This window comes from Oncorhynchus nerka, linkage group LG14 (assembly GCF_034236695.1).
Source record: "Oncorhynchus nerka isolate Pitt River linkage group LG14, Oner_Uvic_2.0, whole genome shotgun sequence".
NCBI lineage: Eukaryota > Metazoa > Chordata > Actinopteri > Salmoniformes > Salmonidae > Oncorhynchus > Oncorhynchus nerka.
Window position 1 is genome coordinate 26000038 of NC_088409.1, and position 27649 is coordinate 26027686.

Here is a 27649-nt window from a genome sequence, read left to right on the forward strand (position 1 = left end):
ACATCTCAGTATCAATGTAAACGAGTTTGATCAAACATCATGGAATGATGATATGAATCTGAGTGTGCATGTTTTGTGGTAAAAACAAACCCTAACCATTCTTAACTAACCAACCAAAAGTAAGAGACTCTTACTGTAAAATACTGACTAACTGATAACCTAAAGTCAAGACTCTTACTGTAAAATACAGTGATGATGATATTTACATTTGAGTCATTTAGCAGACGCTCTTATCCAGAGTGATTTACAGGAGAAAATAGGGTTAAGTGCCTTGCTCATCATGTGCACAGACCGATTTTTGACCTAGTCGGCTCGGGTTTTCGAACCAGCGATCTTTGGGTTACTGGCCCAACGCAGCTAGGCTACCTGCCGCCCATATATGATTACCATAATGAGGAAATGTTTCACAAAAAAACACAAAACATTGTACAATGACCAATCTCACAGCAACGATTGTCAAATCATATTAAGGCACACAGAGGAGACTGGCTTAACCAGGTGAAAGGTTTAGTCAAGGGGATGAGGGTAGCAACTGAATAACAGAGTGAGACAAGAAGGATTAAGCTGTGATGTCTTAATTTAATCCCAAGATTCTAGAACAAAAATCCAAATGGAACTCCTAGTGAATGAAGTCCATTAAAACATGGCTCCCATTTGTACTTCCTGGTCTCTTGTATGACATCTCTGACTAATTCTAGACTGGATGTGGGTGTGGTCAAAGGGCGGAGCTGGGCAGGGAGGGGGTGGGGCTCTGCCAGATGATCATGTGACTGCGGTCTGATCGCAGTGGAGCAGCTTCGGGTGCGCCGTCATTCGCGTCGTCCCCTGGAAAAGGTAAGAGGGAGACAGAGTCAGTCAGACAACCACTCTAATGACAATCACGTGATGTCCTCAACTCACCGATACGGAAGTTGATGTAGCCCTCTCCTCCACTGAGAATGAGTTGAGAGGTAGAGACTAGAGTTACAGCACCGCCTCCTATTGTAGAGGAGCTGGTCACACAGCCTGGGGAACACAGATATAGAATACTAATAACCATGTAATAACTGCATAGTATCACAATATAATACTACCGAATAACTATGCAATAACTGCATAGTAGCACAATATAATACTACCGAATAACTATGCAATAACTGCATAGTATCACAATATAATACTACTGGATAACTATGCAATAACTGCATAGTAGCACAATATAATACTGTCTAATAACTATGTAATAACTACATAGTATCACAATATAATAATTTTTAATAACTATGCAATAACTGCATAGCATTTAATACTGTAGAACAGGGCTATTCAACTATATTCCTACTGGGGACAGATGTAAAAAGGTTAATTGCAAGGGGGATGGACATTTTCCACATGCAATTAATGTTCGGAGGAACTGTATAAAAAAAGCAACATACATGACCAATAAAGCACTTTTCTTCAAATGAAATGTTGCTAAAAGTAATTAGGAAAGAAGTGGAGGGCGCTCAACCAACGTGAGTTGAGGTGCAGCCCAAAAACGCTCATCATTGAAAAGGAAGTCACAACACTTGCTCATTATTTTAACTATTAAAAGCTTCTTAAATGTAATTAGGTTATTTTAAAATCTGAAAACTAAGCATCTTAATAAAGAACACAAAGATATGTAAAATCAGGTGATGCCAAATTCCAGTCTGAGGGACGGAAGCTTTGAATTAATATCTCACAGTCATTAGGTGCATTTATTTGTCCCACTCCCTTCTAACAAGTTCATGTGAGCATCAGAGAGGGAAACAGAAGGCACGTAGTGTTCCTGAGAATCTTAGCTTTCAGGAATGGGGTCATAATATGTTGTAGCTTAAACCGTTCAAACACTAGAGACAAATTAATATAAAGAAAACATGATCAACATGCCACATAGGCGCTAGAAACCACAAAAACCACTAGAAACTACACTATAGACAACCACCATAGTGCTTGTCATTTTCATACTGAACGTCAGATTTTTTAGTTGTTTTTGTTGCAGATCTTTGATTAATGTTTAGAATTGATCAAAGGGCCAGGGTAAATTAATAAATGGGCCGGATATGGGCCGTGGGCCGCCAGTTGAATAGCCCCGCTGTAGAATAACTGCATTGTTACACAACAGTGAATGAATGAACAACGATAAGAGATTTTCACCAGGTGCAGCAATGATGAACTTGACAGCCTGGCGGTGTCCATGGTAACACAGTTGTGCTGCCGCCAAAAAGCAGTATGGTATAGAGGCAGACTCTGAACCTATGGAACGCAGAGAAGAAGACAATTGAGATGTGACCAGTGTAAGGGCATTATCTCTCAGGTCATTCTGTTGTTGACCCCTGGGTCTCAGTGGTCAGCACTCACTGAGAGACACAGGGATGGAGAAGATGGCGCCACTTCCTGTTCCCACCCACAGCCGTCCAGAGATGAAGGTGAGGGACGAGATCTGGAGCGGAGAGAGAGACAAGAAGGCAGGGCCTGGAGGAGACAGAGAGCCAAACAGTCAGGAACTTATTAAGCAAAATTGAAGAAAATTCATTCAAAGTTATACATTAACTTATATGTGGGCCATTACATGCTCACATCAGCAATATAAAACATTAACAGATTCATGAACTGAGAATCCTGTTCATGCTCCTACCCAGTGTTTTGGTGACCAGAGGGGTCAGATCCACATCCTGCAGGGGACGGCCAGTGGACCAATCAAAAAGCCTGAGTGTAGGGTCGAGCCGGCAGGACGTCCACACACCACTTCCTGCCGCACACAGGAAACGCACCTGCTGCTCACTGCGCTCCGAGACGGTTAAAGTTTGCTGAAAGAGGTGGGAAATAGACAAAATAATACAAAGTACAAACCATTCTGAATTCACACACACAATATTTTCAGGTTCGTCAAACTCTTACCTCCACTTTTCTATTCTCGACATTGACCACATGAACCCGATTCCAGTATCCTACCCATAAGCCCGCCCCCTTCGCTAGGCAACAGCGAATGGGCTGCAGTGGAGTTGATCCCAGAGGCAAAACCTCATGTGATTGGAGATTCCACCCACCTGTCAAATATAGTGATGATTAGTCATCATTAGTCTTTTACAATCACAGGTTGTATCTGGTCATGGATAGATGGTATGAAGTTTGTCAAATTGACGTCAAAATATATATATATATATTTTTTTGCATTTTAGCTAACCCTAACCCTTTTCTTAAACTTAACCTAATTATCCTAACCGGCTATGCTAATTCTCTTAACCCGTAAGTTCTCCTAACCTGTTACAAAAAGTCCATTCTGACAAACTGTATCCCTTCTAGCAAGAACCATCGTATCTCAAACTTAAATGGTACCACTTCTTCCCTCCTTTCCTTCATACGCACTGATATGATCCTGACAGTAGCCTGACCTGATCCTGACAGGAACCTGACCTGATCCTGACCATAGCCTGATATGATCCTGACAGTAGCCTGACCTGATCCTGACAGGAGCCTGACCTGATCCTGACAGTAGCCTGACCTGATCCTGACAGTAGCCTGACCTGATCCTGACAGGAGCCTGACCTGATCCTGACAGGAGCCTGACCTGACAGTAGCCTGACCTGATCCTGACCATAGCCTGATCTGATCCTGACAGTAGCCAGACCTGATCCTGACAGTAGCCAGACCGGATCCTGACAGTAGCCTGACCGGATCCTGACAGTAGCCTGACCGGATCCTGACAGTAGCCTGACCTGATCCTGACAGTAGCCTGACCGGATCCTGACAGTAGCCTGACCGGATCCTGACAGTAGCCTGACCGGATCCTGACCTGATCCTGACAGTAGCCTGACCTGATCCTGACAGTAGCCTGACCGGATCCTGACAGTAACCTGACCTGATCCTGACCGTAGCCTGAGAGTAGCCTGACCTGATCCTGACAGTAGCCTGACCTGATCCTGACCTGATCCTGACAGTAGCCTGACCTGATCCTGACAGTAGCCTGACCTGATCCTGACAGTAGCCTGACCTGATCCTGACAGTAACCTGACCTGATCCTGACAGTAACCTGACCTGATCCTGACAGTAACCTGAGAGGGGGAATTACCTGGGTTGTGCGAGAAGAATGCAAGCGTCCCATTGGCTAATCCAGCAATGACTTGACCATGTGAATACCTGAAAGGTTTAGAGTTGAAAGTAAATATAAATAAAAGCAATATTCAAACTGGTACACAATTATCCTTTCAGATCGAGTCATCCAAGTGTCCAACTGTAGGGGCTCGTGGTCTATATCGGACTGGGTACAGGAGTACTCACGTGAGAGAGTGCACACCCTCAGACAGAGAGATAGACTGCAGACAGCGCCTCCTAGCTGTGGACGCGGAGTGGACCAATACACTGGGAATGGAGGAAAAAAGAAAAAGAGAGGAGAGAGGGAGAATGAGCAACTGTCAATTGTTTAACATTATCATGGAACAGCATGGTTCTGATCTCCACACCTCACCTTCCTTCCTGAGTTCCAATCCACACAGTTCCTGAGGTCTCACCTGATGACACAGAAACAGAACAGAGACGGTAAGCTGATAGCATTGCCAGTGTTTAAAGCATTGTTCATGGAAATAACTATTTGAGTGATGATTTGGAAATGATGGCGGCTATGGTTAACAAGTCTACAGAAATCTAAAATTGGTAAGCTGATCCTAGATCTGTGCCTAAGGGTACCTTTTACCGGGAGAGTAATAGATAGCACTGACCAGTAGGGGGCACAGCACAGATGCATAGGGCGGGCGAGGTGGGCGGGAGGCTGAACTGATCCAGCACCGTATTGGACCGTGCAGGGTTGATCACTGTGACATCACTACTGGAGGCGGGACCAGAGACCACCCACACAGCACACTGACAGAGTGGATGGAAGAGAGAGGAGTGATGCCTACTACTGAAAAATGACAGATCAACCCCTAGCCCAGTGTTTCCCAAACTCGGTCCTGGAGATTCCAAGGGGTGCACGTTTTGGTTTTTGCCCTATCACTGCACAGCGGATTCATATAATCAAAGCTTAGTGATGAGTTGATCATTTGAATCAGCTGTGTGGTGCTAGGGCAAAAACCAAAACCCCTTGGAGTCCCCAGGACCGAGCTGGGGAAACACTGCCCTAACCCCTACCCACTAGGTGTTTGTGTGTAGACCTAAACGGTTTGGATGGGTGTAAACAGTATGCTAAACAACATGGTTCCATCTAGCCTGTCAATGGACATGGAGCTACTACCATATTGATTCTACCTATCAAACCTCCCAGATCTACAAGAAGTGCCAGTAAGAGCTATTTGGTCGATTTGGCATTGAGGAAACCATTGGCATGACATGGTCTGAAAATTGTGGTTAGATGGTACTGCAAATGGTAGTTACTGTGACTAGAACTAGTAATTTGACGGTAATGACCACCTTACCGTTGTCTCGCCTGAGATCTCAGGTGTGACAGCAACAGCACAGTTTAGCTACAGAGAGAAAACACAAATTATGGACTGTCTTCTGGGAAAAGACTGTCTGGGTTAAAAACCATAGCACTGACTGTAGACATGTTTCTGAATAGTATGTCCTACCTTGGCTGTAGAATCTCTCTGGTCCATCAGTCTGAGCTGAACTAGGACAGGCACATCTTTGGGCTCAGGGGTCGGCTCTGAGGAATCCTGCAATAATCCCACACAATCTACTGTATGTACCAGATTAAGGTTTGAGTCTACTTTAGTATTTTCACCTCTGAAGTAAATATTGTGTTTACCTACAGTGCCTTCAGAAAGTATTCACACCCCTTGACTTTTTCCACATTTTGTTGTGTTACTGCCTGAATTTAAAATGGATTCAATTGAGATTGTGTGTTACTGATCTACACATAATACCCCATGTCACAGTGGAATTATGCAAATAAATAAAAATGAAAAGCTGAAATGTCTTGAGTATATACAGTGAAGAGAACAAGTATTTGATACACTGCCGATTTTGCAGGTTTTCCTACTTACAAAGCATGTAGAGGTCTGTAATTTTTATCATAGGTATACCTCAACTGTGAGAGACGGAATCTAAAACAAAAATCCAGAAAATCACATTGTATGATTTTTAAGTAATTAATTTGCATTTTATTGCATGACATAAGTATTTGATCACCTACCAACCAATAAGAATTCCGTCTCTCACAGATCTGTTCATGTTTCTTTAAGAAGCCCCCCTATTCTCCACTCATTACCTGTATTAACTGCACCTGTTTGAACTCGTTACCTGTATAAAAGACACTTGTCCACACACTCAATCAAACAGACTCCAACCTCGCCACAATGGCCAAGACCAGAGAGCTATGTAAGGACATCAGGGATAAAATTGTAGACCTGCACAAGGCTGGGATGGGCTACAGAACAATAGGCAAGCAGCTTGGTGAGAAGGCAACAACTGCGCAATTATTAGAAAATGGATGAAGTTCAAGATGACGGTCAATCACCCTTGGTCTGGGGCTCCATGCAAGATCTCACCTCGTGGGGCATCAATGATCATGAGGAAGGTGAGGGATCAGCCCAGAACTACACGGCAGGACCTGGTCAATGACCTGAAGGATGCTTTTCTGCAGGGGACAGGACGGGGACAGGACGACTGCGCCGTATTGAGGGGAGGATGGATGGGGCCATGTATCGCGAGATCTTGGCCAACAACCTCCTTCCCTCAGTTAGAGCATTGAAGATGGGTCGTGGCTGGGTCTTCCAGCATGACAACGAGCCGAAACATACAGCCAGGGCAACTAAGGAGTGGCGACAGCCCCGAAACCTGAAGGATCTGGAGAAGGTCTGTATGGAGGACTGGGCCAAAATCCTGACAGTAGCCAAAATCTGTTTTGAATGACCACTCCATCTCTGTACCCCACACATACAGTTATCTGGAAGGTCCCTCAGTAGAGTAGTGAATTTCAAGCACCGATTCAACCACAAAGACCAGGGATTTTTTCCAATGCCTCGCAAAGAAGGGCAAAAAAGCAGACATTGAGCACCTCTCTGAACCTGGAGAAGTTAATAATTACACTTTGGATGGTGTATCAATACACTCAGTCACTACAAAGATACAGGCGTCCTTCCTAACCCAGTTGCAGGAGAAGGAAACCGCTCAAGGATTTCACCACGAGGCCAATGGTGATTTTAAACATTTACTGGCTGTGATAGGAGAAAACTGAAGATGGATTAACAACATTGTAGTTACTCCACAATACTAACCTAAATGACAGAGAGGAATTAGGAAGCCTGTACAGAATAAAAATAGTCCAAAACATGCATCCTGTTTGCTATAAGGCACTAAAGTAATACTGGAAAACATGTGGCAAAGAAATTCATATTTTGTTCTGAATACGAAGCGTTATGTTTTGGGGCAAATCCAAAACAACACATAACTGAGTAACACTTCATATTTTCAAGCATGGTGGTGGCTGCATCATGTTATGGGTATGCTTGTCATCTGCAAGGACTACGGAGTTTTTTAGGATAAAAATGTTTGTAATAGAGCTAAGCACAGGCAAAATCCTAGAGGAAAACCTGGCTCAGTCTGATTTCCAACAGACACTGGGAGACAAATTCACCTTTCAGCAAGACAATAACCTAAAACACAAGCCCAAATATACACTGGAGTTGCTTACCAAGACGAAATTCTAACTAGGCCACTCAGGAACATTCAGTTTTGACTTAAATAAACTTGAAGATGCCAAATTTTTTAAATGTCTGTCTAGCAATGACCAACAACCAACATGACAGAGCTTGAATAATTTTTAAAATAATAATAAATGGGCAAACAGTGTACAATCCAGGTGTGCAACGCTTCTTAGAGATTTAGCCAAAAATACTATTTATAATCTCGCTATAAATCGCTGCCCAAGGTGACTCAGGGGTTGAATACTTACATAATCAAGAGAGATGTGTTTTATTTTCCATAAATGTTTTACAAATATTATAATTTCTCCCACTTTGACATTACAGATTATTGTTTGTAGATTGTTGTCAAAAAATGAGAGTTAAATCTATTTAATCCCACTTTGTAAATCAACAAAACGTGGAAAAGTCAAGGGGTGTGAATAGTTTCTGAAGGCACTGTACAGTTGAAGTCGGAAGTTTACATACACCTTAGCCAAATACATTTAAACTCAGTTTTTCAAAATTCCTGACATTTAATCCTAGTAAAAATGCCCTGTTTTAGGTCAGTTAGGATCACTTTGTTTTAAGAATGTGAAATGTCAGAATAATAGTATAGAGAATTGTTTATTTCAGCTTTTATTTCTTTCATCACATTCCCAGTGGGTCAGAAGTTTACATACACTCAATTAGTATTTGGTAGCATTGCCTTTCAATTGTTTAACTTGGGTCAAGCGTTTCGGGTAGCCTTCCACAAGCTTTCCCAAATAAATTGGGTGGATTTTGGCCCATTACTCCTGACAAAGCTGGTGTAACCGAGTCAGGTTTGTAGGCCTCCTTGCTCGCACACGCTTTTTCAGTTCTGCCCACAAATTTTCCATGGGAGTGAGGTCAGGGCTTTGTCATGGCTACTCCAATACCTTGACTTTGTTGTCCTCCATTTTGCCACAACTTTGGAAGTATGCTTGGGGACATTGTCCATTTGGAAGACCCATTTGCGACCAAGCTTGAACTTCCTGACTGATGTCTTGAGAAGTTGCTTCAATATATCCACATCATTTTCCTACCTCATGTTGCCATCTATTTTGTGATGTGCACCATTCCCTCTTTTAGCAAAGCACCCCCACAACATGATGCTGCCACCCCCGTGCTTCACGGTTGGGATGGTATTTTTCGGCTTGCAATCCTCCCCCTTTTTCCTCCAAACATAACGGTGGTCATTATGGCCAAACAGTTCTATTTTTGTTACATCAGACCAGAGGAAATTTCTCCAACAAGTACAATCGTTGTCCCCATGTGCAGTTGCAAACCGTAGTCTGGCTTTTTTATGGCGGTTTTGGAGCAGTGGCTTCTTCCTTGCTGAGCGACCTTTCAGGTTATGTCGATATAGGACTCATTTTTACTGTGGATATAGATACTTTTGTACCGGTTTCCTCCAGCATCTTCACACGGTCCTTTGCTGTTGTTCTGGGATTGATTTGCACTTTTCACACCAAAGTACATTCATCTCTAGGAGACAGAACGCATCTCCTTCCTGATCATGATGACGGCTTCATGGTCCCATGGTGTTTATACTTGCGTACTATTGTTTGTACAGATGAACGTGGTACCTTCAGGCGTTTGGAAATTGCTCCCAAGGATGAACCAGACTTGTGGAGGTCTACAATTGTTGGTCTTGGCTGATTTCTTTTGATTTTCCCATGATGTCAAGCAAAGAGGCACTGAGTTTGAAGGTAGTCCTTGAAATACATCCGCAGGTACACCTCCATTTGACTCAAATGTTGTCAATTAGCCAGAAGCTTCAGAAGCTTCTAAAGCCATGACATCATTTTCTGAAATTTTACAAGCTGTTTAAAGGCACAGTCAACTTAGTGTATGTAAACTTCTGACCCACTGGAATTGTGATGCAGTGAATTATAAGTGAAATAATCTGTCTGTAAACAATTGTTGGAATAATTACTTGTGTCATGCAAAGTAGATGTCCTAACCATCTTGCCAAAACTATAGTTTGTTAACAAGAAATATGTGGAGTGGTTGAGAAACAAGTTTTAATGACTCCAACCTAAGTGTTTGTAAACTTCCGACTTCAACTGTATGTATGCGTGTTTACCTGTGTGTGTGACCGCGGCATGCTCCAGCCATGAACCTGGCGTTTTCCCAGGGTTCCCCAGACATGGGAGCGGATGTCTCTGTACAGCTCCCTCCTCCTGACCCGCGGAGACAGGGCTGCAGCAGGGGAGGCACCACTGGGAGGAAGCGGGAAGAGGATGAACAGAGGGGAAGAGGGGGCAGTGGGTGAGAGAGTGGTTTAAAAAGATGTACTGCTTTATGATAGTTACTAATGTAACCTATGGTAGTAGAGGTGAGTTCACTTCAAACCTTACAATGTAAAGCACTTTGAGCAGTTGGAAAAAGCGCCATAGACATGTAATCCCATTATCATGGGGCAGCAGGTAGCCTAGTGGTTAGAGCCTAGGGCCAGTAACCGAAAGGTTGGTGGATCAAATCCCCGAGCTGACAAGGTAAGAATCTGTCGTTCTGCCCTTGAACAAGGCAGTTAACCCACTAGGCCGTCATTGTAAATACAAATGTGTTCTTAACTGACTTGCCTAGTTAAAGAAAGAAAGGTTAAATAAAATAAAGTCAACATACTCTGTCTGAGTTGTACTGACAGCCAGTTTCCGTGGAGACCCCATTGGTGAGTGAGTGAGGGACGTCGGCAGGGCCAGCGCTAGAGCAGCGGACGGAACCAAGGGGTTCTTGTTCAGGCCAAACAAACGGTTGAATCTTGAATGGACAGAGAGACAGTTAATGGTTCATTTGACTGCAATGGACCAGAAACCCTGCCGACCTCACAGGAATACAATAAGTATTACTTTCCCATAGGCACTCTGGTCATGTGCTTGGGCTAGAGACTGTGTAGCCAAAGGTAAATAGGTGTTGTTGTGTGCCTGTTAGCAGCTCAAGGTTTAAACAGCATCTGTGGACCTCTGTGGTCACTGCAATAATTGCCAAATTAAAAACAGTCGTCTTTTCCTTCCTGATTCTTCACTCCCTCGCTCTCACCTTCTCCATACACTAGTCCTCTCTCTCTCTGTGATCCTCTCTTCTTGGGTGACCCTGAAAAGAAGGGATGACTGATGTGAGACTGAGAGAAATGAGTTATTCCCATCTCCCTTTTCTACAGGACTATGAAACCTCCTGTCAGTCTACTTCTATGGGGGAGACAGGCAGGTGTGGTTACCGAATGGTCTGACTGCGTCTCACAGCCTCCTGCAGCTCAAACAAACGCTCCTTATACTGGTTCTTCTCCATGACAACACGGGACATCTCCGAACGAGAGAACCGACGCAGCGATATGGGCAGAGAGGACTATGGGTAACAGATTAACATTCTAGTTAGAGTACAAGTCCATTAGAGAAACAGAAAAAGGTTACAACACATCTATTAGCAGAATATAAAGAGACAACACAAAGAAAGCCCTCTTACATCATCATCTGATTGATTTGCTTCCAGTTCTTTCCGAAGTCTACAGAAGAGCAGAAACACACACAATCAATGAATCACACCACATGAACAAATATTGTTTGTATACCTTTGTTGTCTCATTCTGCCAACCATTAATGACCTGACACTAGAGTTGTGTACCTCTTAGTTTCCTCCTCCATCTCCTTCATTCTTCCCGCCAATCGGGTGACAGTCTCCTGGCAGGAAGTCATCTCCACTTTAAGAGCTGACCTCTCATTGGTCAGCTCCTCCACACGAGAGATCAGTGCTTTCCGGGCCGCATTCACTAACTCACTGGGAGAGGTAGATAATGTAAGAGTGAGAGAAAATACAGTAAACAAAGGACCCATTGTGCCCAGTTTTACTTCAGGCCCAATGTGCACTCTGTCAACGTATCTAAATGAAACAGAGGCATAGTGAATGGTAAGCCCCCTACACAGAGTTAGTCACACAGGACTAGACATAGTAGGGTAATAATAACGGTGGGATAAACGCGGAGACTTACTGGGTGTGTTTCAGTTCCTCATACTGAGAAAGAATCTCCTCAAACTGGTCGGTGCTGCCTGCACAGACAAGAAAAAACAAACCGTTCTCACCACAAATAGCATTAACCCATACCGTAACCCTAAGTCAACCCTTTACAGAACAACTAACTTTTAATTGCCCATGCCAGTTCTCATGACATTGACACTTCAGTTAGTCCAGTCTAACTAATGCCTACTGCCCAGCACTGCCTAAGATACCCCCTCCATCGGCCTCAGCTCTTTCCCCCTAGCCTTCCTCTGGCTGTAAAATAAAGGTTGTATGTGTTAAGAGAACAAAGGCCATACGTTTCATCTTATGTGAATAACCAGTGCAGTGTTTCACTGCAAACAGGGGGTGTAGGTGTGCCCTTGCCTAATGGCCGTACCTCTGACACTGGCCCCCTGGTCCACACTCTCTACGTATTCCTGACTCAGCTCTGACAGCTCTGAGAATACAGACTCCGTGTTCCTCAGCTCCCATTCCAGACTATCCATATTTTCCTCCACCTCTCCTTCCTTCTCCTGCTTTGCTCCTCCTTCCTCTTTCTCCTCCACCTCCTTCATTTCTTCCTCCATGCTGGTCTTGGTCTCGTCTCTGATTGGCTCTTTGACGTCTGCTCGGACCGGGGTGCTAGGGAACATGGGTAACAGAGAAAAGGTTGGGGGCAGTAGGTGTCAGTTTGTCCAACAGTAAAGTGTGTGTTGGGGAGATGTCCCATCAAAAGCCTTTCTGAACCATGACAGACCTGTGAAGGGAAGTAGTCTGATTTACAGTTAACTAGTTGTGGCTGAGTTGGTTTATTGTTATGAATGTGTAAAAGAAAAGCTTTCATGGTAATGCAATAAAGTCAGTCCAGTTCATCTTGCACTGTAAGTGCACACATACAGGACATACCTGGTATTCATAAGGCCATGAAACTTCGCCAGCTCAGGGGTGGAGCTTATGATGTCATTGATGAAGGACGCATCTATGTCTGGCTTTACGACAATGTCAATCACCCTATCGTCCTTGGTTACCGGTTCTTCCAACAGGACAGAATCAGGAGGTGTTTCTGGCCTTCGATCAGTTAGCTTGAAAAGGGGAGGAGTCAGTAAGGACAACTTCCATAGAAAAATACTACTGCTACAAGACAGTACAGAGGTTATCAAATCTAGAGAACGTACCTCCTGCCCGCTAACACAGGATTCTGACTGGCCCTGGGTAGATTGTGAATTCTTGGGGCGCACATGGTTACTAAAGACAGACAGGGCTCATTGTGACATCATAATGCAGTGAAAATCAGAAACCATCAAATGAATCAACCACAGTGAGAGAGATATCTATCTCTTTAGAATGGAAAGACTGAATACCGTTCCATGTAGTTGTAGTCATTAACTGAATTGAGTGGTGGCTAACCTTAGTGGAGATCCCTCTCTCTCTAGATCCCTTTTCCTTTCCAGCAGATCCTTATAACTGAGCACCAACTGAGAGACAGCGAGAGAGAGAGAAAATGAGAAGATGGAGAGAGAAAAAGAAGGACAACAGGAGGGACAGGGGAATAATAAAATGCATTTCCAATGACGGACAGAAGCTGATAGAAGAGTACACAGAGGTTGAGTCCCAAACAGCCTCATCAGTCTAAACATGCTGTCGTCTGACCTTGTTGTGAGTGTGCTTCAGTGTGTTCAACTCTCTGCCCAGTCCAGCCCTCTGCTCCTCCAAGGCCACCACTGTCACAGAAACAACACACAGTAGCAATTAGCATCACATACAGTACGTCTCAATGACAAAGGGTGCCAGTCAGATTCTGCCGTAGCCTACTTGCCATGGTCTTACCAAACATCCTCAGTTTGGAACAAAAAGGACGTGAATGAAGGAAGTGAATCAAATAATATAAAATAATCTACACGGACATGAAGAGGGTAAGGCATCAAAATAGAGAGAAATAGAGATTGTTACAACACTGTACAGTTGTGGCCAAAAGTTTTGAGAAAGACACAAATATAAATTTCCACAAAGTTTGCTGCTTCAGTGTCTTTAGATATTTTTGTCAGATGTTACTATGGAATATTGAAGTATAATTACAAGCATTTCATAAGTGTCAAAGGCTTTTATTGACAATTACATGAAGTTGATGCAAAGAGTCAATATTTGCAGTGTTGAGCCTTCTTTTTCAAGACCACTGCAATCCGCCCTGACATGTTGTCAATTAACTTCTGGGCCACATCCTGACTGATGGTAGCCCATTCTTGCATAATCAATGCTTGGAGTTTGTCAGAATTTGTGGGTTTTTGTTTGTCCACCCACCTCTTGAGGATTGACCACAAGTTCTCAATGGGATTAAGGTCTGGGGAGTTTCCTGGCCATGGACCAAAAATATTGATGTTTTGTTCTCCGAGCCACTTAGTTATCACTTTTTCATAATGGCAAGGTGCTCCATCATGCTGGAAAAGGCATTGTTCGTCACCAAACTGTTCCTGGTTGGTTGGGAGAAGTGGCTCTCGGAGGATGTGTTGGTACCATTCTTTATTCATGGCTGTGTTCTTAGGCAAAATTGTGAGTGAGCCCACTCCCTTGGCTGAGAAGCAACCCCACACATGAATAGTCTCAGGATGCTTTACTGTTGGCATGACACAGGACTGATGGTAGCGCTCACCTTGTCTTCTCCGGACAAGCTTTTTTCCGGGTGCCCCAAACAATCAGAAAGGAGATTCATCAGAGAAAATGGATTTTATCCCAGTCCTCAACAGTCCAATCCCTGTACCTTTTGCAGAATATCCATCTGTCCCTGATGTTTTTCCTGGAGAGAAGTGGCTTCTTTGCTGCCCTTCTTGACACCAGGCCATCCTTCAAAAGTCTTCGCCTCACTGTGCGTGCAGATGCACTCACACCTGCCTGCTGCCATTCCTGAGCAAGCCCTGTACTGGTGGTGCCCTGATCCCGCAGCTGAATCAACTTTAGGAGACGGTCCTGGCGCTTGCTGGACTTTCTTGGGCGCCCTGAAGCCATCTGCAGAAATGCAGTGGAAATGTTTTTTTGGGGATTCAGTTCATTTGCATGGCAAAGAGGGACTTTGCTATTAATTGCAATTCATCTGATCACTCTTCATAACATTCTGAAGTATATGCAAATTGCTATCATACAAACTGAGGCAGCAGACTTTGTGAAAATTAATATTTGCGCCATTCTCAAAACTTTTGGCCATGACTGTACATCGTCATTACAGAACATTTGAAATATCTTTATTCTTTTGTGAGTGTTATGTTTACTGTTCATTTCTGATTGTTTACCTCACTTTTTTTAATCCAAGTCAAATGTATTTGTCACATGCACCAAATACAACAGGCGTAGTAGACCTTACAGTAAAATGCTTACTTACAAGCCCTTACAGAGTCAATGTGCGGGGGCACAGGTTAGTCGAGGTAATTGAGGTAATATGTACATGTTGGTAGAGTTAAAGTGACTATACATAGACAATTAACAGAGAGTAGCAACAGCGTACAGGGGAGGGGGCAATGAAAATAGTCTGGGTAGCCATTTGATTAGCTGTTCAGAAATCTTATGGCTTAGGGGTAGAAGCTGTTAAGAAGCCTTTTGGACCTAGACTTGGCGCTCTGGTACTGCTTGCCGTGCAGTAGCAGAGAGAACAGTTTGACTAGAGTGGTTGGAGTCTTTGACAACTTTTAGGGCCTTCCTTTGACACCGCCTGGTAGAGGTCCTGGATGGCAGGTTCCTTGGCCGCAATGATGTACTGGGCCGTACGCATTACCCTCTGTAGTGCCTTGCTGTCAGAGGCCGAGCAGTTGCCATACCAGGCAGTGATGCAACAAGTCTTGATGCTCTCGATGGTGCAGCTGTAGAACTTTTTGAGGATCTGAGGATCCATGTCAAATCTTTTCAGTCTCCTTTGGGGGGAAATAGACTTTGTCGTGCCCTCTTCACGTCTGTCTTGGTGTGTTTGGACCATGACAGTTTGTTGGTGATGTGGACACCAAGTAACTTGAAGCTCTCAACCCACGCCACTACAGCCCCATCGAGGACAATGGGGGCGTGCTCGGTCCTCCTTTTCCTGTAGTACACAATCATCTCCTTTGTCTTGATCACGTTGAGGGAGAGGGTGTTGTCCTGGCACCACACGGCCAAGTCTCTGACCTCCTCCCTAAAGGCTGTCTCATCGCTGTCGGTGATCAGGCCTACCACTGCTGTGTCATCGGCAAACTTACTGATGGTTTTGGAGTCGTGCCTGGCCATGCAGTCATGAGTGAACAGGGAGTACAGGAGGGGACTGAGCACACATCCCTGAGGGCCCCCCGTGTTGAGGATCAGCATGGCGGATGTGTTGTTACCTATCCTTACCACCTGGGGGCGGCCCGTCAGAAAGTGCAGGATCCAGTTGCAGAGGAAGGCTTTTAGTCCCAGGGTCCTAAGCTTAGTGATGAGCTTTGAGGGCACTATGGTGTTGAACACTGAGCTGTAGTCAATGAATAGCATTCTCACGTAGGTGTTATCTGGGATAATGGTGTTGATGTGAGCCATGACCAGCCTTTCAAAGCACTTCATTGCTACAGACGTGAGTGCTTTTGTCGGTAGTCATTTAGGCAGGTTACCTTAGTGTTCTTGGGCACAGGGACTATGGTGGTCTGATTGAAACATGTTGGTATTACAGACTCAGACAGGTTGAAAATGTCAGTGAAGACACTTGCCAGTTGGTCAGCGGATGCTCGGAGTACACATCCTGGTAATCCGTCTGAATGTTGACTTGTTTAAAGGTCTTACTCACATCGGCTACGGAGAGCGTGATCACACAGTCGCCTGGAACAGCTGATGCTGTCATGCATGTTTCAGTGTTACTTGCCTCGAAGCAAGCATAGAAGTAATTTAGCTCGTCTGGTAGGCTTGTGTCACTTGGGAAGCTCGCGGCTGTGCTTCCCTTTATAGTCTGTAATAGTTTGCAAGCCCTGCCACATCCGACGAGCGTCGGAGCCGGTGTAGTACGATTCAATTTTAGTCCTGTATTGACGCTTTACCTGTTTGATGGTTCGTCGGAGAGCATAGCAGGATTTCTTATAAGCTTCCAGGTTAAAGTCCTGCTCCTTGAAAGCGGCAGCTCTACCCATTAGCTCAGTGCGGCTGTTGTCTATAATCCATGGCTTCTGGTTGGGGTAAGTACATACAGTCACTGGGGGGACGATGTCGTCGATGCACTTATTGATGAAGCTAGTGACTGATGTGGTGTACTCAATGCATTCGGAGGAATTCCGGAACATATTCCAGTCTGTGCTAGCAAAACAGTCCCGTAGCTTAGCATCTGCTTCATCTGACCATGTTTTTATTGACCAAGTCACGGGTGCTTCCTGCTTTAGTTTTTGCTTGTAAGCAGGAATCAGGAAGATAGAATTATGGTCAGATTTGCCAAATGGAGGGCAAGGGAGAGCCTTGTATGTGGCTCTGTGTGTGGACTTGTTTTTTTCCCTCTGGTTGCACATTTAACATGCTGGTAGAAATGAGGTTAAATGGATTAAATTTTCCCTGCATTAAAGTCCCCGGCCACTAGGAGCGCCACCTCTGGCTAAGCATTTTCCCGTTTGCTTATGGCCGTACACAGCTCATTGAGTGCGGTCCTTGTGCCAGCATCGGTTTGTGGTGGTAAATAGACAGCTATGAAGAATATAGATAAACTATCTTGGTAAATTGTGTGGTCTACAGCTTATCATGAGATACTCTACCTCAGGTGAGCAAAACCTCAAGAATTCCTTAGATTCATGCACCAGCTGTTGTTTACAAATATACACAGACCGTCACCCCTTGTCTTACCAGAGGCAGCTGTTCTATCCTGCCGAAAAAGTGTAAAACCCACCAGCTGTATGTTAATCATGTCGTTGTGACACGGTGAAACATAAGGTATTACAGTTTTTAATGTCCCGTCGGTAGGATATACATGCCCATAGTTTGTCTATTTTATTATCAAATGATTGTACGTTGGCTAACAGGACCAATGGTAAGGACAGATTACCCACTCGCAGTCGGATCCTTACAAGACACCCAGACCTACGTCCCCGATATCTCCATCTCTTTCTCAAGCGAATGACGGGGATGAGGGCCTTGTCGGGCGTCTGAAGTAAATTCTTTGTGTCCAACTAGTTAAAGGAAAAGTATTCTTCCAGTAAGAGGTGACCCAGTCAGACACTCACATTGGTCAGCCTGCTCTCTGGCCTTTTTCTCCAGTTCTTTTTCCCTCCTCTCTCTCTCCTTCTCTCTTCCCCTCATCGTCCTCCGCTCCTGCTCAATCTGGTCATCCAACTCCAGATACCGCTAAAGGCAAAAAACAAACATGTATCAAAATGAATGAAGCTATATGAAACATTTTATTTATGCATTTTAATCAACATCCTGAAATTACTGAGTTGAAAAGGAATTGACCCCAAACCCTGACTCCATATAACATTAGCTTTTTTTTTTTTTTTACAAAAAAACAAACACTTCCATCCCCTCTCACCTCCTGGCTCTCTCTCCTCAGTAGTTTCTCACTCTGGTATCTCTCCAACAGCTCATCTCTCTCTCCTTTCTCTCTCTCGGCCTCCTCCTCCCTCTCTCTGAGCTGGGCTCTGCAGCTGGCCAGACCCTCCAGGACCCATACTAGGATGGGAACCAGGGACTCCACAACCCCTACGCCATGGGTCTCTATCACTGTCTGTAGCAGGGAAAGAGGGATGGGGGGTAGCATCAGATGAGTGTGGGTGGTGATGGAAAAGAGACAGAGGAATTAAAAGCCAGCTAGGAGAAAGAGAAGCAGGAAAGGGGCGATAGGACAGAAAGCAGTTGAGTGGTGGATGTGATGTGTGTTTACCTGTAGTTCTGAGTACAGTTTCCCGGCCTCTTCACTCACAATGTCAGGGTCCAGATCCAGCTCCCCAGACCCACACACGATACTCTCTCCACACTCCATCCCGCTCTGTCTCTCTCTGTCTATAAGTGAATGGGTCTCAGCTGATATGAGTATATGAACTGTGTGTCTGTCAATACACTTCTTCCTCATATATAAATACCTACCCAACTAGTTGATCTAGACCTCTCACACTCATGTCTACTCTCATTTCATCCATCTCTCTACTGTACACGGCCCTTCCTCCATTTCTACAGTAAATGACCCCCCTATTCTTCTTAATGCCTCTGCTCTAGTTGAAGCTGATGTCTGGGGGGAGGGGGGGGGTTGGTGCCCATTCTGAAAGAGAGAGAAAAAGTGCATAATCATTTATACAATGTCAGTGGAAATATAGGCTTGCAGGTACATACTACATGAATATTTTTCAAAGTAAAAACCCCTTTACAACAATCAAACCACCATCATCTGTTTCCCTTTCTCTTAGTTTCCTGTGTCTCACTGTGAGGGACAGAATGTGAACTCTAGACATAGAAGTGATACAGTGTGTATCGAATTAGTTACTTTATTCACACTATGAGTCTTGTCCACTTCTACATGTCTGTTGCTCTCTCCAATAACAGGTTGTGCCGTTATACAAGTGACTTGGCAGTATGCAGAATCAGAATGACTTAACATTAGTATTACTAAGCAAAATGACCCCATGCACGGTTAGTAAGCATACTCCTTTTAATTCACACACAGCGACTTAGGGTGTTTCCCAACCTGACTTGCCCTAGCAGGCACACCTGTCCTCCTCACAGATCCCTCCTCCTGCCACCACCAGGCTCCTAACTGGAGATGAAAACACATGACAGTACCCACTACCCTGGTCTAGGCCTCACACCTACAGGCAGTGGATCCCAAGTAACCGAGACCAATGTCTGGCAAGCCTTGTCCCTGGATATGTAGATCATTGATGGGGTTTCTTTCTTGTTATTGTTGTGTTGTTATTCTAAAGTAACTGTCAGATTATTATGCAATCTGTCCTCCAAAACGATTCAGACTGTACAAACACTTACCACCTGTTGCTGAATTGGTAGTTTGTGTTGCTGGGTACGGTATGTACTACAAAAGTACACACACACACACACACACACACACACACGAGATATTGAATGACAGCAACACACGGACGTCCAAAGAATAATCGACGATGCAGCCTAAGCAATAAACACCAACTCGATCTAGCCGGTCTGAAGTACAATAACATGATGACTTATAGATCTTACGAGATCACTTTCATTTCATTTGGCCAACTATTCAGCCTAATGTAGTTCGGGGGAACTGCACTAAAACGTTCACTCTGTCTTTTTATATGTTAACTCACCTTTGAGTCTCTTTAGTTCCCAAAACTTGTATATCATTTGTTGAAACAGGTCATATTCGAGTAGTTCACGTTGGAGAATATATTAATTACTCCTAAAAACGAGTTTAAAGAAAGGGGTGTAGTTTAATTGCGACTCATTTGATCGAATTCCAGTTCTGGCCTATCAGAGTGATAAGACTGTCTACAGTGTTCAACAGTCGTGTACAAGAGGCGGGACATGGGCTGGTCTTGTTCTCAAGAGAGGGAAAAAAAGTTTATAATTTGAACAATGACACGTGACGAGGAGAACGTTGAAGGATTGTCAGGTGACCTTTTCTAATACCTGTCTGAATTTTTCACATATGACCTTTCACCCTTTAATCAAATACAGTATGTGTGAACAACTGAACACTGCAGAAAACCAGCAGATGTTTGCAAAGACGTGGCCAGGTATCCAATTTCATATACAGCAGTCATGCCATGGGCTACTGTAGATTAACCAGATCAGGTTGTGTTTTTACAGAAAATCCTGCTGTCTGCGCTGAAAGTTTCCTTTCTACATAACATGAGTTACTACCGTAATAACAAATGTTTTGGGGAAGTGAAGGAAATGTGCCAGTGAAACTCAGTACTGTTAGGCAATTCATCGGCTTTTGCATGAACTATAGAAAATGAAACTAGTTTTGAGTATTGCTAGCAAGGGCGTGAAGAATGAGTACAGTACATTCTCCAGCAGATGGAGGCAAACACACGGGCTATTATTGCATGTTTTGATAAATTTAAGCAAAAGGAAATGACAAAGAACATGGGGAGAGAACTCAGAAACACTGATTTTGGAATGAATGATCACTTCCCCACCGAGATCAATGAAAGGAGAGAAAAAACTATATCCCATCATGAAGGAAAAGCGTTGCCTGAATCAACGAGTCTCCATTGTGATGGATAAACTTTATATCAACGGGCAACTGTATCAGGACTCTAGAGTAACTCCCTGGTTATTTTAATTTAATGTTTAAAACTGAGTTTGTGTGTTGTAGTGTATCATGACAACTTCAACTATAAGAAATACATGCTATATTGATCTCCACTTGATAAGGAAAGGGCTGCATATAGCTCAGGTTAATGTATGTAGCCTTCCTAACAAAATACACAAGGTTTTTAACTTGGTCAACGTAAATAATATTCATATTTTGGCTTTGACCGAAATGCATTTAGATGCATCTGTAAATGAGTTTGTTATATCTGGAGTACTTCTCCTGTCCTATTCGGTGTCCTGTGTGAATCTAAGTGTGCGTTCTCTAATTCTCTCCTTCTCTCTTTCTTTCTCTCTCTCGGAGGACCTGAGCCCTAGGACCATGCCCCAGGACTACCTGACATGATGACTCCTTGCTGTCCCCAGTCCACCTTGCCGTGCTGCTGCTCCAGTTTCAACTGTTCTGCCTTATTATTATTCGACCATGCTGGTCATTTATGAACATTTGAACATCTTGGCCATGTTCTGTTATAATCTCCACCCGGCACAGCCAGAAGAGGACTGGCCACCCCACATAGCCTGGTTCCTCTCTAGGTTTCTTCCTAGGTTTTGGCCTTTCTAGGGAGTTTTTCCTAGCCACCGTGCTTCTACACCTGCATTGCTTGCTGTTTGGGGTTTTAGGCTGGGTTTCTGTACAGCACTTTGAGATATCAGCTGATGTACAAAGGGCTATATAAATACATTTGATTTGATTTGATTTGAATTGAATGATGGGCAAATGAACATTCAAGGATATAGTCTACTGAGAAGGGACAGGAACAGGAATGGTGGGGCTGTTGCACTGTATCTTCAGAATCATATACCTTTGAAGAGGAGGGATGACCGTAATGTAGGTCAAATAGAAGCACTATGGGCTCAAGTACATCTACCTCACCAGGCAGCCATATTGGTAGGATGTGTGTATAGACCTAGCTCTAAGGTGTCCTATCTGGATGACTTATGTACTGGGTTTGACCAGGCCACAGATACCAACAGAGATGTATTTATCTTGGGGATTTTAATATAAATTGGAAGGATCACAATAATTCGAATAGAACAAAATTGATGAGATATGCTAAGAACTGTGGTTTGAAACAAATGGTTAATGATACTACTAGATCTTCAATTAAGTTGGGTCATCGTTCAGACACTTGCATTGATCTGATTTTCTGTAATATACCATTGCAATGCTTAAAAGCCAGATCAATGCCAGTGGGCTGGACAGACCATAATATTGTGACCATAACCATGAACACCAAGGTTCCAAAGAAACCCCCTAGGATTGTGGTCAAAATAAATGTTAAAACATTTAATCATGAGTTATTTCTAAATGATTTAGCTGCTGTACCCTGGGAGCTGATTTATCTAGAGGATGATTTAAATCACGCTACAGAATGTTTTATTGATTTGCTCACTGAGGTAATGGACCATCATGCCCCTATAAGAAAGAGAACAGTTGGTGCCCGTCCATCTCCATGGATTGATGATGAACTGGGTGAAGCTTTTTCTCAAAGAAATATGGCAAAAGTCTTAGCAGCCAAGTCAAAATTAGAAATTGATGAACAGAATTATAGAACATTACGTAATTATGCAGTTAAATTGAATCAAAGGGAAAAAAAGTTATTTTACAACAATGCTTTTACTGATTGTAAAAATGATCCTAAAAAGGTATGGACCACAGTTAAGGGCTTACTTGGTACATCTATCTCATCATGCCCATCTAGTGTGCAGTTAAGGGCTTACTTGGTACATCTATCACCATCATGCCCATCTAGTGTGGAGGTTGACGGGAGAATAATAACAAAACCAGTTGATGTTGCCAATCATTTTGCTGATTTTTTTACACAGAAAATGTAATTACTAAGCAACAATGTAGACATAAATTCTTCCAAACAAGCTATTGTCCAATGGATTGATGATCATATTATGAGCAATAAGATCTGCTCTTTTACAAACGGTGCTTTTTTCTACAAACGGTGTCAGTGGAGGAGGTGTTAAACCTATTGAAGTCATTACCTGATGGTAAATCTACAGGTTATGGTCTTATGGACAATTTTTTGCTTCGCTGTGCTGCTCCCCAGATTGCAGTTCCACTGAGATACATATTTAATTGGTCACTGGAAAAGGGGTTGTTTGCAAATGTATGGAAGCATGCGAAACTTTTAAAAACAATTTTTTAGATTTCAGTGCAGCATTTGATTTAGTGGATCATGAAATTATTTTGACAAAATTAATGCATTATGGTTTTAAGGAGGTAGCATTGAATTGGGTACAGTCATATCTAACTGACAGGAAACAGTCCACCTATATCAATGGTTCTTTTTCTTCCCCTAATGTGTTAAACTGTGGAATACCGCAGGGCAGCTGCCTTGGGCCACTTCTCTACTTAATATACACCAACGACCTTCCCTAAGCCTTGGTTGAAACTCAAGCTACTATATTTGCAGATGATGCTACAATTTATGCAGCAAGACAATCGGTTCAACAGGTACAGCAAGCTTTGCAAGGAGATTTGGAGATTATCAGGAAATGGGTTTGCCAAAACAAACTTGCTTTAAACACCAAGAAAACCAAAGTTATGTTGGTCTGTTCAACTAGGAAAAGGCCAAAACAGCATGGGATACAATTAAGTATGGGAGGAGTACAAATTGAAGAAGTGGCAGAAACCAAACTACTGGGAGTGCAGCTAGACAACTGCTTATCATGGTAGTCTCAAATAACTAATCTATGTAAAAAAAAAAAAAAAAAAAACAGCATGCATAATCAGAAGGATAGCTAAATATTTACCAGGGAAAATCCTTCAGCAAATAACACAGGCATTGGTTGAGAGTCAAGTGAACTATTGTTCGGTGGTCTGGGGAAATGCATCATCTAGTGAAGTTAGGAGGCTGCAGAATGCACAGAATAAAGCAGCAAGGATTGTTTTAAGGCGGAGATATGGTTCTTCTGTTGCAGTCATGCGCAGTGTTCTTGGTTGGTCATTAATCGACAAGATAATTGAAAAAAATATGCTTATCTTATTTTGAAATATATATGAAATATAAAATATATTTTGATTTGTTTAACACTTGTTTGGTTACTACATGAGTCCATATGTGTTATTTCATAGTTGTGATGTCTTCACAATTATTATACAGTGTAGAAAATAGGAAACATAAAGAAAAACTCTGGAATGAGTAGGTGTGTACAAACTTTTGACTGGTACTGTATATACTGTATTCTAATCATGTACAGTATATATATTTTTCTTTTGGATTATTATTGCTAGGTATTACTACACTGTTGGAATTAGAAACACAAGCATTTCACTGCACCTGCGATTACATCTGCAAATCTGTTAATGTGACCAATAAACTTGGATTTGATTTGATAATGTCACGCCCTGACCTTAGAGATCCTTATTATTCTCTATGTTTGGTTAGGTCAGGATGTGACTCAGGTGGGAAAATCTGTTTTTTATTTCTTTGTGTTTTTGGCTGAGTATGGTTCCCAATCAGAGGCAGCTGTCTATCGTTGTCTCTGATTGGGGATCATATTTAAATTGTCATTTTCCTTTTGGGTTTTGTGGGATCTTGTTTTCTGTATAGTTTATTTTGCCTTACAGAACTGTCCGCTTTCATTTTTGTCATTGTTATTTTCTTTTTGGTGTCATCAATAAAAAGAATGATGTACGCCTACCACGCTGCATCTTGGTCCGGTCATTCAACAAACGAGAGCCGTAACAGATCATGGAAATGTTATGTTTTACAAACGGTGGCCCTGTCTGACTAAATAGTGAAGAGTGACGTGCAATGACCATGTGAAAAGTAATCTTCTAAACTACTTGCATCACATAGAAAATTGTGTTTTGTTTTCCACAGGAAACCTCTCATCGTCACACTTTCCTGTTGCATTCCACCCAGATTGAAGAGGGAGATTGAGGAGGGAAAAGAGAGAGAGAGAGATAAAGGTCTGTTTACGTGACACCAGAACAAGGGGAAATAATTGGCATTTACACATGGAGCCAGAGATGGTCAAATATTTTATCTTAAAGTTACTCAACCAAAATACATTTTTATGGTGTGAAACAAATTCATAACATACATATAAAACATAACTGTTCTTCCACTAATACTAAAGTGTGACCGTGTGCAACACAGCCAGACCACTATGTGCAACACAGCCAGACCACTATGTGCAACACAGCCAGACCACTATGTGCAACAATCATAACTTGAAAACGTATCTCTCATTCCCTCTTTTTTTTTATTTTTACACAGTCACAGTTTTTTTAACACTCCTCCCTCTCTCCCCTATGAGCACCACCTTCCCATCCTCCCTCTCCTCCCTCGTTATCTCTCTCCTCCCCTTCGTCAGGAAGCGAAAGCCCACCACACTGCCCACCACCCCAAAACTGATAGCCAGAACCACCAATCCCAGCCCCAGGAGGTGCGAGGTCCGACCCCCTACCTGCACTGATTGGTCCCAGATACCCAGGGCAACCACGCTTAGGCCAATTAGAGTGCCCCAAACACCAAAGGCTAGCATGCAAGAGCCACAGGACAGTTCAGCGCCCCCGGTTATCACAGTGATGCCTGCCACAGAGACAACCCCTCCTGGTAGGGTCACCATCTCTGATTTGGAGTCATAGGTCACAGCGGTGGTGGCACCTGGGAGAGCGGAGGGATCCAGGGTCTCCATCTTTGTTGTTATCTTTTAGATGTTTCTTTCGTACTCCTTTATTAGCTTCTGTAAATATCTCTGTTACTCCTTTTGTATGTTTCTCTTTGCTTTGTCGCTCTCTTGGCTTTGTGTCCTGTGTCCAGTCTTGTGTCCAGTCCTGTGCCACAAAGTAGTCAGTTAAAGCACGTGGATGGAGGTGTTCATCTCGTCTGCAGTTTTTCCTATTACATTTACATTTACATTTAAGTCATTTAGCAGACGCTCTTATCCAGAGCGACTTACAAATTGGTGCGTTCACCTTATGACATCCATCCATTGAATGATATGATCGTGATGCAATATAATGAAATTGATCAGTGACAACAACCAGTAACAAACCAATATATTACATAGACAAGATCACTCTTGTTTATGTAATGTGAGGATTTTTTCTTTATTGCTTCAGGATATCTTCATATAGACGTATTTGTCTTTACAGTGTTTAAATCAGGCTATAGAAGCCTCTAATCAATATTACATGACTCTAGAGCTTTAACTCAAGCATTAAATAAAGAGAAAGAAAAAAAAAACTGTTTTTAAAGAGAAAGAAAACTATTTAATTTGAGTGAAAATAAATACTCACCTCAGTGGCTTCCTATCAATATTGGACCAAAGAGCACATTGGTTGATGTATAAAATGTTGGTCTGTGGACGTCCTTTACATTCATGAAAATCATTCGATTACTGAAGAGCCCAAATGTATGGGTTTTGTCATCTTCAGTAAAGGCCAAACTGTGTTGACTTTCTCTGTGGGGAGGTTCTCAAGAAATGGGAGCAGACGACTCATTGCTTGTCACCTTTATCATGTGACGCCTACAAAGGCGGAGGCGGACATAGTTGTTATGATTGTTGTTATCATTTGTTTGTTTCTGCTGTTCTCTGTATTCAGTAGGAAGGTCTCGTCTGTCATTAAGCCCCATTATGACCCATTAACTGGTATTTATCTAGGACCCCTTCCTTTTTCTCTCCCTCGTTCCCTCGCTCTCTCTCTCTCTCTCTCTGAAGGTTTGGGTTGTGTCCGACCAAGGCATTGTTTGGGTAGACCTAGAGTTTGTTTTTTCTAGTTCTTAAAAGGTTTCCCTCTCCTTGTTTCCAATATCACTTCCTCTCTTTAAGTGTTCTTTCTGCACTATTCTACTGCAAAGAAATCACATTAGCAACGGTGAATTTGAGTGTGTTCATAAAAAGCCTCAGAACATCTTTTTCCACCCCTGTGCTCATATATTTAGGTTTATAGCTGGTTATTTTGACCCTGAGGAAATGAGACCTTCTAAGTACAGTAGTACTGTTTTTAACTGTATGGAATTTGCTTTTCAGTGTACTGCTTCTTGCGGTTTGCTACGGTCAGGAAAAATATATCAACAGCCTGAATGTTGTTATCCATAAGGTACTGGGAGGTAATTTACCAATGCAGACCTGTGGAGGACACAGATGGAGAGGTCACGGAGGTTCAGCCGTATTACCTATATGTGTCAGTAAGAACCCAGGATGATCCTCTTCCCAGGCCATAGAATGAGGCTCCCATCTGTCTGAAAACCAGAAGACATCCCTACCACAGACAGACATTAACTGCTTGTGTAACGCAGGGGTTTCCTGGCATGGCAGCTAATACGACTGTTTACGAACAAACTCTGACATTCCCAGAAATGTGCCAATATTGATCTGAAGCCATGAAGCACATATAATAATGCTATGTTTCCACCTGAGATTTCCCTCAGTGTTTAACCCAAAGGGCTCAGACTTGTATGATTCTATCTCCATGGACCGGTACCTGTGTCTCGCTGGGCCATGGCATCGACGGTCCTGCTCTGACTTGGGGCCAAGGCCTGGCCACTGATACTTTTCAGCCTTTGTTTACATAACAATGGTTACTGTGAACATGGTTTAACACCTTTCTATGGTTAACATGTTCTCACAAAGCAACTGTCTTGATGACCCAGATGTTGTTGATTCTGCTCTTTACTAGTCGTTGATAGTCTACTCCTGCCTTTTCACCCCAAGTCTTTAGTGTCACACTCCTGATGGAAACCAAATAACACTACAGCCTACATGAACGTAAACACATGATGGCACACTGA

General features: G+C 43.1%; 2 protein-coding genes across 4 annotated transcripts; both read right to left on the reverse strand.

The window, feature by feature from the left end:
* Nucleotides 1–559: 559 nt before the first annotated feature.
* Nucleotides 560–20037, reverse strand: LOC115117639 (C-Jun-amino-terminal kinase-interacting protein 4-like). Of its 3 annotated transcripts, XM_065027841.1 has the most exons (29): nucleotides 19880–20037; nucleotides 18681–18852; nucleotides 18478–18596; nucleotides 18127–18321; nucleotides 17822–17942; nucleotides 13290–13360; nucleotides 13047–13114; nucleotides 12815–12884; nucleotides 12546–12721; nucleotides 12037–12281; nucleotides 11632–11689; nucleotides 11268–11420; nucleotides 11109–11148; nucleotides 10864–10991; nucleotides 10686–10739; nucleotides 10272–10406; nucleotides 9730–9865; nucleotides 5565–5651; nucleotides 5412–5459; nucleotides 4719–4860; nucleotides 4469–4511; nucleotides 4282–4362; nucleotides 4073–4140; nucleotides 2902–3050; nucleotides 2639–2810; nucleotides 2362–2475; nucleotides 2158–2256; nucleotides 901–1005; nucleotides 560–825 (listed from the first exon to the last, which is right to left on the reverse strand). In XM_065027841.1, the coding sequence occupies exons 3-29, from the start codon at nucleotides 18574–18576 to the stop codon at nucleotides 716–718; spliced, it is 2967 nt and encodes a 988-aa protein (XP_064883913.1). In that variant the 5' UTR covers nucleotides 18577–18596; nucleotides 18681–18852; nucleotides 19880–20037; the 3' UTR covers nucleotides 560–715. The 3 variants fall into 3 exon arrangements, with proteins under 3 accessions (XP_064883913.1, XP_029501983.2, XP_064883912.1); XM_029646123.2 differs by having other exon boundaries at nucleotides 18478–18852; XM_065027840.1 differs by lacking the exon at nucleotides 19880–20037 and adding an exon at nucleotides 19572–19774 and having other exon boundaries at nucleotides 18478–18852.
* Nucleotides 20038–24872: 4835 nt separating this feature from the next.
* Nucleotides 24873–26329, reverse strand: LOC115117637 (transmembrane protein 100-like). Its single transcript, XM_065027109.1, has 2 exons — nucleotides 26155–26329; nucleotides 24873–25689 (listed from the first exon to the last, which is right to left on the reverse strand). The coding sequence occupies exon 2, from the start codon at nucleotides 25548–25550 to the stop codon at nucleotides 25122–25124; it is 429 nt and encodes a 142-aa protein (XP_064883181.1). The 5' UTR covers nucleotides 25551–25689; nucleotides 26155–26329; the 3' UTR covers nucleotides 24873–25121.
* Between the last annotated feature and the right edge of the window lie 1320 nt (nucleotides 26330–27649).

What these genes read in the sequence shown, in the direction of transcription:
- LOC115117639 (XM_029646123.2), bottom strand. Translation starts at nt 18,666, where the DNA reads ATGAGGAAGAAGTGTATTGACAGACACACAGTTCATATACTCATATCA. An exon ending in TGAAGCACACTCACAACAAG is followed by an intron (nt 13,115 to 13,289) that starts GTCAGACGACAG and finishes GCTGTCTCTCAG; the next exon opens with TTGGTGCTCAGTTATAAGGA. An exon ending in CCAGGGGGCCAGTGTCAGAG is followed by an intron (nt 11,690 to 12,036) that starts GTACGGCCATTA and finishes TTGTCTGTGCAG; the next exon opens with GCAGCACCGACCAGTTTGAG.
- LOC115117637 (XM_065027109.1), bottom strand. Translation starts at nt 25,550, where the DNA reads ATGGAGACCCTGGATCCCTCCGCTCTCCCAGGTGCCACCACCGCTGTG.